Source organism: Pongo pygmaeus, chromosome 6 (assembly GCF_028885625.2).
Source record: "Pongo pygmaeus isolate AG05252 chromosome 6, NHGRI_mPonPyg2-v2.0_pri, whole genome shotgun sequence".
NCBI lineage: Eukaryota > Metazoa > Chordata > Mammalia > Primates > Hominidae > Pongo > Pongo pygmaeus.
Window position 1 is genome coordinate 151,510,780 of NC_072379.2, and position 10,795 is coordinate 151,521,574.

At 47.4% G+C, this 10,795-nt stretch overlaps 1 protein-coding gene and 1 pseudogene across 1 annotated transcript; both read left to right on the forward strand.

Annotated features, from left to right (window-relative positions):
• Positions 1–4,885: 4,885 nt before the first annotated feature.
• LOC129041665 (fatty acid-binding protein 5-like) lies at positions 4,886–6,458 on the forward strand (annotated as a pseudogene).
• A 2,013-nt stretch (positions 6,459–8,471) lies between these two features.
• On the forward strand, positions 8,472–10,559 carry CCT8L2 (chaperonin containing TCP1 subunit 8 like 2). Its single transcript, XM_054495270.1, has one exon. The coding sequence runs from the start codon at positions 8,757–8,759 to the stop codon at positions 10,431–10,433; it is 1,677 nt and encodes a 558-aa protein (XP_054351245.1). The 5' UTR covers positions 8,472–8,756; the 3' UTR covers positions 10,434–10,559.
• Positions 10,560–10,795: the final 236 nt, after the last annotated feature.

The following is a 10,795-nucleotide window of genomic DNA, read 5'->3' on the forward strand; positions in this document are numbered from 1 at the left end:
GCCGCTGACCTCACCGCCCCTCCCCCTCCCCCTCCCCCTCCCCCCGGGTTCCCTCCCCCTGTGACGCGGCGGCCGGGCCCATCCGCGACTCCGGCTCCGGCTCCGGCTCCGGCTCCGGCTCGGGAGGGAGCAAAGCTGTGGACCCAGAGATCCGGGATCGGGATCGGGGGACTGCGGGCGAGGGCGGGAGGGAGCCGCCGACACACGCCGAGGCGGCCGCGGGCGCCCGGCACAGCCCGGCGCGAGGAGCAAGTGTGCGCCCGCACGGCGAGGGCCGCCCGGGCTTCGCTGGTTCTCGCCGAGGTCTTTCCTCGTAGCGCCCACACTACGGGGAGGAAAAGGAATGGAGTCAACTTCGTTCTAATCCAACGCCAGTTAGAGTTTCCTTATTATAACGTCATTTTTTTTAATCCAGAAAAGGTTCATAAGGATGTAAGACGAAAAGAACGATGACAGCTCGAGAAATAAAACGGTTAGACAAAATAAGCCAATAAAAACCCAACCACTTGATTTTAACGTTCAGTGTGTTGTGATGAAGAGGCAAAAATCGAAGTATTTCTAAGCCATCTCTCATAATATGTAAAAACGGTAAAAAGAAAAATGCGACTACAATCCGCCTGAAAAATGCACTTTCTCAAGAAGGACAGTTACAAATATGGGATTCTGGATTTCTCAGGCTAATACCTAACACTTGGACGATGATCTGTTCTGTGCTTTCCATTCACTATCGATTAGTATATGGGAGTGAAAAAATTCTAGATTTGAATAGGTGGGAAATAGTAAGACCTATCAACCATTTGTGAAGGATTGGGGTGAACTATCATTTAATAAGCATCTACTTTGGGCCTGGCGTTAAAGAGGCACACTCTCATCTTGATTTCTTTTGATCTTCGCAATGTAGTTTTAGTGTAAGGTAAAAAAAAATAGGCTTCTTTTCCAGCGATGTTGTTTGCTTTCCCTTCTAGTAGCTAGGATGTTAACTTTAAACTGTGTCTTCTACTTGGGCAAAATACACACACTTTGATTCCCAGAGCCTATTCTAAATGAAAGCATAATTTTTTGAAATGGCTGAAATGAGGAATAACGTCAGATAGTTATTTGAATACCTTCAGGGTTTAATCCCTGCTGGCTCTTTCAAATTTACTAAATTTATAACCAAAGGAAGTTTGGGATTGAGGAGGAGGCTGGCATGGTAATTGCAAACTAGAAATTAAAAGTGCCTGACGATTACACATAGAAATACAACATATACGTGACTAGTGATAAACATATGATGTGATCTAGTGAAAGTTTACTAAGTACAAATTTGAAAACACCCTTTCTTTTTTCATTTTTTCAGCACATTGTACTTTAAATAAAGTGTGCTTTCAAAACTGGATTATTGATCCAAATGTTTAGCTGTGTTCCGTACTGAAATTAGAATAGGCACTTCCACTGTGAGTTTCACATGCACAAAATTATACATCAGGATAATTTACTTGGATACGCTTCTCCAGCACTTCCGAGAACTTAAGTGTCAGTGGATACAAATTGCAAGTCACTCCTGCTGGAGAGTTCGCAAGAAACAAAGGGTACTAAGAGCAGAAAAGTGAGCCGAGTGAATGGAAGGGTAGAAACAGAGGTTTGTGCAGGGCTGCTTCTGGATAGATGAAGATGATGCAGGTAAGTAAACTCAGCCTGAAATATCCATTCCTTTGGCCACTATGAGCAGGGAGTTGAGGTCTGTTTTAAGAGAACTGATAGCAGTCTCCATGGCATGAAGTTATCATGAGCAGAGCAAATCAAATATAACCCAGGATGCTGAGGAAGGATTCCAGGAATAGTTATTCAACATAAATAAAGGTTTTCCAGAGGTTTTTCCATCTCAGTCATCCAAATTACACAGCTCTGAGACCACAGTAGCAAAAATCTAGGAGACAGGGAGCTGAGGTCCTTCAAAATTATGAAAGCAAAAAGGCAGGAGCATCTGGAAATAGTACCAAATACAATAGAAAAATATTAGAATGTGTACTTTCTAATAAGTATACATGTTAAATGTGGGATTTTAAATTTAGGTAGATGTGTACTAACCTGTTAACCAATCATCTGCAAAGGGTTGCATTACAAGGGACTTTTACTGTCTAAAATATTTGAATATTTCAAAGCACATGTAGTAATCATTTAATCATATATATATATATATATGTAGTTTTTAATGGGGAGGGAATGAGCATTGTTATCTGTGACAAAGAAAAACCAACATCTCAGGAAAATATAGGCAAGGAAGATTCTCAAAGCATCTAGCAAACAAATGACAGTGAATAAAAATTCATAGTCCAATATTCATTCTTACTAATTGAAGGCCTATAACATGTCATTGATACTGTCTTTATTTAGAATGCACAGGTTCACTACTAAATGTTGTCTCTCTTGTTTTCCCATAAATTCCTCAGGGCTTTTTAGGAACCAAACTTTCACAATTATAGAAGGACCACTGAAAGCTTAAATTTTAGATCTTAGAATTTTTGTGTTCGTATTGTTATTATTAAAGTTGCACCGTAGGCTGGGCACCGTGGCTCATGCCTGTAATCCTAGCACTTTGGAAGGCCAAGGCGGGTGGATCACTTGAGCTCAGGAGTTCGAGACCAGCCTGGGCAACATAGTGAGACCTCCGCCTCTACAAAAAAATACCAAAGAAAATTAACCAGGCCTGGCTGGGCGTGGTGGCTCACGCCTGTAATCCCAGCACTTTGGGAGGCCAAGGCAGGCGGATCATGAGGTAAGGAGATCGAGACCATCCTGGCTAACACGGTGAAACCCTGTCTCTACTAAAAATGCAAAAAATTAGCCGGGCGTGCTGGCAGGCACCTGTAGTCCCAGCTACTCGGGAGGCTGAGGCAGGAGAATGGCGTGTACCCGGGAGGCGGAGCTTGCAGTGAGCTGAGATCACGCCACTGCACTCCAGCCTGGGTGACGGAGCGAGACTCCGTCTCAAAAAAAAAAAAAATTAACCAGGCCTGGTGGCACATGCTTGTAGTCCCAGCTACTTGGAAGGCTGAAGTGGGAGACAGTCTTGCTCTGTCACCTAGGCTAGAGTGCAGTGATGCGATCTCAGCTCACTGCAACCTCCACCTCAAATTTGCCGGGCACGGTGGCTCATGCCTATAGTCCCAGCACTTTGGGAGGCCAAGGCAGGCGGATTGAGGTCAGGAGTTTGAGACCAGCCTGGCCAACATGGTGAACCCCCGTCTCTACTAAAAATACAAAAATTAGCCTGGCATGGTGGCGTGCGCCTGTAATCCCCACTACTCTGGAGGCTGAGACAGGAGAATTGCTTGAACCCAGGAGGTGGAAGTTGCAGTGAGCTGAGATCGCGCCATTGCACTCCAGCCTGGGCAACAAGAGCGAAACTCCGCCTCAAAAAAAAAAAAATTCATATTGCTATATAAGTTATTTCAGTAAAGTATATCATGTACCTGTTTGGTGGAAAAGTTAAAGGAAGAAACCAGGAAGGAAACAAACAAAACAGTCATCTTCAAAAGTAATTTGTGTTTAAGAATGTGAGGCTTAAGTAGATGTTTTGCAGTACATTATATATAGATACGAATCTTGCCCTCTAAGGGTCTATACTTTAAGCCTGGCAGTAGTAGTTAACAAGGATAAACACAAAAGGACAAATAAGCAACTAGAAAATAAACATGGAGGCCGGGCACAGTGGCTCATGCCTGTAATCCCAGCACTTTGGGAGGCCGAGGTGGGAGGATCATGAGGTCAGGAGTTCCAGACCAGCCTGGCCAATATGGTGAAACCCTGTCTCTGTTAAAAATATAAAAACTAGCCGGGCGTGGTGGTGCACACCTGTAGTCCCAGCTACTCAGGAGGCTGAGGCAGCAGAATCCCTTGAATCTAGGAGGCGGAGGGTGCAGTGAGCCGAGATTGTATCAGTGCACTCCAGCCCGGGCAACAGAGGCAGACACCACCTCAAAAAAAAAAAAAGAGAAAGAAAGAAAAGAAACATGGAAAAACATACAAATAGAAAGATTAAATATTTACATCCATTGTGTACAAGATCCTAGTTTTAAAAGAAATGCATCTGTGGATTCAGGGGGAAGGGCGGCAGTGGGAGAAGTCATAGCAGAAAACCCTATCTATTCAGAAGAGGGTGACAGAACACATTCTGCTGGCAAGTATCATAAACTAGAAATTTTCAGGCCAGGCACGGTGGTTTACACCTGTAACCCCAGAACTTTGGGAGGCCGAGGTAGGCAGATCACTTGAGGTCAGGAGTTCGAGACCAGCCTGACCAACGTGGTGAAACCTCGCCTCTACTAAAAATACAAAATTAGCCAGGCATGGTGGCAGGCACCTGTAATCCCGGCTATTCTGGAGGCTGAAGCAGGAGAATTGCTTGAATCAGGGAGGCGGAGGTTGCAGTGAGCCAGGATCGTGCCACTGCACTCCAGCCTGGGCGACAGAGTGAGACGCTGTCTCAAAAAAGAAAGAAAAGAAAGAAAGAAGGAAGAAATGGAATAGACAGCCCTATTCATCACCCTGCAGGCTGAAGCCTAAATTCCTTGGCTTGACTCACTAGGTCCTGGAGAGCCCCTGCTACCCTCTGGCGAATGTGCTCATCTCTTCCCCAGCTTTCCTTCTCACCTGACCACCAGTTTTCAGAACTCCTTCCAGTGGGCTCCAAACCACCAGGCTGTCCCATCGCCCTTCCCCTTTCCAGGAGGCCAGTTCCTACTTTTTCTTCGGCTCTCACTTTAGACCTCTGCCCTCCGTGAGAATGGCTGTGTCCCCCTAAATGCTTCTGCCAACCTCGTGCTTTCCCCACTCACAGCTCTCACTGCCTGTAATGAAAGTGCCCAGATTAACGTCTGTATCGTCCCTAAACCCAGCGGAGATGGCAGTAGTTATCTGCCTTATTTCCCCTATTCAACAGCAGCTCAGTGAACAGTTGTACGGTAACTGAAATGAATATGAAAATATAGGTTAGGTGTTAGAAAAAGATCTAAGAGGATCCTTTATAGGAGTGTTTATTTTATTTTTTGAGACAGGGTCTCACTCTGTCACCCAGGCTGGAGTGCAATGGCACAATCTCAGCTCACTGCAACTTCCACCTTCAGGGCTCAAGCAATCCTCCCCCTCAGCCTCCCAAGTAGCTGACTACAGTCACGCACCACCACAGCCGGCTATTGTTTTGTATTTTTAGTAGAGACAGGGTTCTTGTCATATTGCCCAAGCTGGTCTTGAATGCCTGAACTCCACCTGGCTCAGGCCTCCCAAAGTGCTGGGATTATAGGCTTGAGCCACGGCCACTGGCCAGTAGTGTTTATTTTATTTATTTATTTATTTATATTATTTATTTATTTATTTTTTGAGACTAAGTCTCGCTGTATTGCCCAGGCTGGAGTATAGTGGCGCAATCTCGGCTCACTGCAATGTCCACCTCCCAGGTTCAAGAGATTCTCGTGCCTTAGCCTCCCGAGTAGCTGGGATAATAGGCACCCACCATCACACCTGCCTAATGTGTTTATTTTTTAAAAAAAGAAACTGTATCTTTAGAGAAAATGTATACATGCATACTTTGCTACATTTTTGTTGATTGTTACATTTTACATTTGTATAACAATACAGGCAAGTCATCTTTGTGCTCATAACCACATATTTTATGGAACATCAAGCCTACTCTGAGGTACAGGCTTTCAGAAGCCTGACTTTGGAGGACCATGCCTGATCCAAATGGAGTCTCCAGAATCAAAAGTGCTCAAAATAATCATTCATGGTTCTCAGACCAAATACGATCTCCTTAGAAACATTTCTCGACAGCAGGCTGCCACGCCGACGCAGATCCCACTCTGCACGCCAGCCCCCCTGCACCCACCAGGGCCACAGTTCAGCAGCTGGAAGGAAGATGGCGCCTGGTGGACAGCAAAGGCTTTGAGGAATACATGAAGGAGCTAGGATTGGGAATAGCTTTGCGAAAAATGGGCGCCATGGCCAAGCCAGATTGTATCATCCATCACTTGTGATGGCAAAAACCTCACCATAAAAACCGAGAGCACTTTGAAAACAACACAGTTTTCTTGTACCCTGGGAGAGAAGTTTGAAGAAACCACAGCTGATGGCAGAAAAACTCAGACTGTCTGCAACTTTACAGATGGTGCATTGGTTCAGCATCAGGAGTGGGATGGGAAGGAAAGCACAATAAGAAGAAAACTGAAAGATGGGAAATTAGTGGTGGAGCATGTCATGAAAAATGTCACCTGTACTCGGATCTATGAAAAAGTAGAATAAAGATTCCATCATCACTTTCGACAGGAGTTAACTAAGAGAATGACCAAGCTCAGTTCAATGAGCAAATCTCCATACTGTTTCTTTTTTTTTTCATTACTGTGTTCAATTATCTTTATCACAAACATTTTACATGAAGCTATTTCAAAGTGTGTTGGATTAATTAGGATCATCCCTTTGGTTAATAAATAAATATGTTTCTGCTTAAAAAAAAAAAAGAAAAGAAAAGAAAAAAAAGAAACATTTCTCAGGCCGGGCACGGTGGCTCACAGACCAGGCACAGCGGCACACGCCTATAATCCCAGCACTTTTGGGAGGCCGAGGCGGGTGGATCCCCTGAGGTCGGGAGTTTGAGACCAGCCTGACTAACATGGAGAAACCCCGTCTCTACTAAAAATACAAAATTAGCCAGGCGTGGTGGCACATGGCTGCTCAGTCCCAGCTACTCAGGAGGCTGAGGCAAGAGAATTGCTTGAACCCGGGAGACAGAGGCTGCAGTGAGCCGAGGGTGAGCCGAGATCGCGCCATTGCACTCCAGCCTGGGCGACAAGAGCAAAACTCCGAAACTCCATGTCCAAAAAAAAAAAAGAAACATTTCTCTGAGCCAAGATAATGTTGAGGAGGAAATGATTACAGAATAGCATATATGTATCATAATCTTGTGTAAAATGGTGTAAATCTATAATTATGTGTGCATACAATATGTGCAAAGTAGTCATGTTCATCAAGCTGTAAACAATGGTTATCTCTGGACTAGGATTCCAAATGACCTTTCCCCTTTTTTTTTTGAGACAAGTCTCACTCTGTTGCCCCAGCTGGAATGCAGTGCTGCAATCATGGCTCACTGAAGCCTCAACCTCCTAAGCTTAAGCAATCCTCCCGCCTCAGCCTCCCAAAGTGCAGGGATTACATTCATGAGCCACCACACCCAGACTAAATATGTGTTAAACTAAAGCAGAAGCATCATTACCCGAGTAGGCTCTATAGGAAGAAAGAGGAGATGACTGAGGAAAGGAGAGAGAATGAAAAAAAGAGGCTTAAATTGTAAGCATTGAAGGTGAGGATGGGAAGGTGATTCACATTTAAACCTCAGGGCCCCATTTAGGCTTCTATCTCCCTGGCCACTGGGAGGCTGGTTGCTTTTCACCCCTCTGGGTTCACTTCTATTTGTCTGTGAGCTGTCAGCATCTTTCCCCCCTTGTCTTGCCCTGCCTCTGCCAGGGAGGCAGAGTCGGGAGTCGTGGCACAGGCATGCATGCTGTGCAGCCTCCCACACCTGCACCCTGAAAGACCAACAGACACCCTAAGAAACCTGATACACAAGCACAAACCGATAAGATACCCAAAAAGGCAAAGGCAGACAGCAAAACATGGCTAATATTACACAGTACTGCAAGAGAAAGTAACACCAAAACAAAACAAAACACAGACATCATCTCTCAGTTCCTTATCAAATAAAAAAAAAGGCCAGGTGCAGTGGCTCACACCTGTAATCCCAGCACTTTTGGAGGCCGAGGTGGGCGGATCACTTGAGGCCAGGAGTTCGAGACCAGCCTGGCCAACCATGGCCAACATGGTGAAACCCCCCTATCGCTACTAAAAATACAAAAAATTAGCCAGGCGTGGTGGCTGGCGCCTGTAATCCCAGCTACTGGGAGGCTGAGGCAGGAGAACTGCTTGAACCTGGGAGGCGGAGGTTGCAGTGACCTAAGATTGTACCACTGCACTCCAGCCTGGGCAACAGAGTGCAACTCTGTCTCAAAAAAAAAAAGTGTGGTTGTGGTGGAAGGCTCTCTTGAGGCTACAAATTCGAGACTTGCCTGGACAACATACAGAAACCCTGTCTCTACAAAAAATTAAAAAACTAGCTAGGTGTGGTGGTGTGCGCCTGTAGTTCCAGATACTTGGGAGGCTGAACAGGAGGCCTGCTTGAGACCAGGGAGTTGGGCCTGGAGTGAACCATGGTCATGCCCCTGCACTCCAGACAGGGTGAAGTGGGTAGTTTTTCGCTTGATGTCCTCCTCATTGTCTGTAATGTTTAAACAAGTCTCAGACCTGGTGCAGAGGTGCATGTACCTCCATTGCTGGACAACGCCTGACGTTTGCCTGCTGGTACAGCCTCCTCAGTTATAACCAGACTTCTGTGACCTCATTCTCTATCCTGGTTCCATTTTCCACTTTGTGACTTCATCAGTTAAAGATCCCATTTCAGCCACCAAGGTTGAGAGGCCCCAAGACCCAGTTCCTTTACAGAATCAACCCTGGGGTGGCTTTAGGACTGAGCTCTTTGGAGCTCATCCTCGGACCCACAGTGGAGTGCTGGTCCGTGCTGACATCTTCAAATACCAATCAATGGGCATTTGGCTCCTTGCTTCCACTAACCTCTTGAGTACTTTCAACGATCGGTGTCAAGGGTGCCCCTGCTGCTGTTTCTAGGGCATCTCTGCAACCCACGGTGGCCTCTCCTCTCTCTGCGGGCCATGGACAGCACAGTCCCTTCAGCCCTGGAGCTGCCCCAGAGGCTGGCACTGAACCCAAGGGAGAGCCTGAGGAGTCCGGAAGAGGAGGAGCCCCACCTGCTGAGCAGCTTGGCTGCAGTCCAGACCCTGGCCAACGTCATCCGGCCTTGCTATGGCCCCCACGGCCGGCAGAAGTTCCTGGTAACCATGAAAGGAGAAACAGTGTGCACGGGGTGTGCCACTGCCATCCTCAGGGCCCTGGAGCTGGAGCACCCAGTGGCATGGTTCCTCCGGGAAGCAGCCCAAACCCAGGCAGAGAATAGTGGGGATGGCACAGCCTTCGTGGTTCTGCTGACGGAAGCCTTGCTGGAACAGGCAGAGCAGCTGCTGAAGGCCGGCCTGCCTCGCCCGCAGCTCCGGGAGGCCTACGCCACAGCCGCTGCAGAGGTCCTGGCCACACTGCCCTCCCTGGCCATCCAATCTCTGGGGCCTTTGGAAGATCCATCCTGGGCCCTCCATTCTGTGATGAATACCCACACCCTGTCCCCTGTGGACCACTTGGCCAAGCTGGTGGCCCATGCCTGCTGGACTATCAAGGAGCTAGACGGCAGCTTCAAGCCTGAGCGTGTTGGGGTGTGCGCGCTGCATGGGGGGACACTGGAGGATTCCTGCCTCCTCCAGGGGTTAGCAATATCGGGGAAGCTCTGTGGGCAAATGGCCGCAGTGTTAAGTGGTGCCAGGGTGGCTCTCTTTGCTTGCCCCTTTGGTCCTGCCCATCCAAATGCACCAGCAACGGCCCGTCTTTCTAGTCCTGCTGATCTAGCTCAATTTAGTAAAGGAAGCGACCAATTACTAGAAAAGCAAGTAGGCCAGCTGGCAGCCGCGGGAATTAATGTGGCAGTGGTGTTGGGGGAGGTCGACGAGGAGACCCTCACACTGGCGGACAAGTATGGCATCATGGTGATTCAAGCTAGGTCTCGGATGGAGATCAGTTACCTGAGTGAGGTGTTGGACACACCTCTGCTGCCTCGTCTGCTCCCTCCCCAGAGGCCAGGCAAGTGCCAGAGGGTTTATAGGCAGGAGCTGGGAGACGGTTTGGCTGTGGTATTTGAATGGGAATGTACAGGCACACCTGCCCTTACCGTGGTTCTCAGGGGAGCCACCACCCAGGGGCTGCGGAGTGCAGAGCAGGCCGTCTACCACGGCATTGATGCCTATTTCCAGCTATGTCAAGATCCCAGACTGATTCCAGGAGCCGGGGCCACAGAAATGGCTTTGGCAAAAATGCTCTCTGATAAAGGAAGCAGATTGGAAGGGCCGAATGGGCCTGCATTCCTAGCATTTGCCCGGGCCCTGAAGTATCTTCCTAAAACCTTGGCAGAGAATGCAGGCTTAGCTGTCTCAGACGTGGTGGCAGAAATGAGTGGAGTGCACCAAGGTGGGAACCTCCTAATGGGTGTGGGAGCTGAAGGGATAATAAATGTGGCCCAGGAAGGGGTGTGGGACACCCTAATAGTCAAAGCCCAAGGATTTCGAGCAGTGGCTGAGGTGGTGCTACAGCTCGTGACTGTAGATGAAATCGTAGTGGCCAAGAAAAGTCCCACACATCAGCAGATCTGGAATCCTGACTCTAAGAAGACAAAGAAACGCCCACCTCCTGTGGAAAAAAAAAAAAAAATCCTTGGAATGAATAACTAGTGATACCCTCAATAAAACAGGGATTGCCAAGAAGGGAACAATCACCCCAAAAATGAATGTTTGCCTTTATTCCATGTTTGGTACTTGATTCAGTTTCTTTAAATAAAAACATGAAGGAACATAAAATTTCTTTTCATGTGCTTAGTTCCTTTCCAGTTCTCGACTTTTTTTTTTTTTGAGAGACGGAGTCTTGCTCTGTTGCCCAGGCTGGTGTGCAGTGGCATGATCTTGGCTCACTGCAACCTCTGCCTCCCAGGTTCAAGCGATTCTCCTGCCTCAGCCTCCTGAATAGCTGGGACTACAAGTGCGCACCACCACGCCCAGCTATTTTTTGTATTTTTAGTAGAGACGGGGTTTCACCA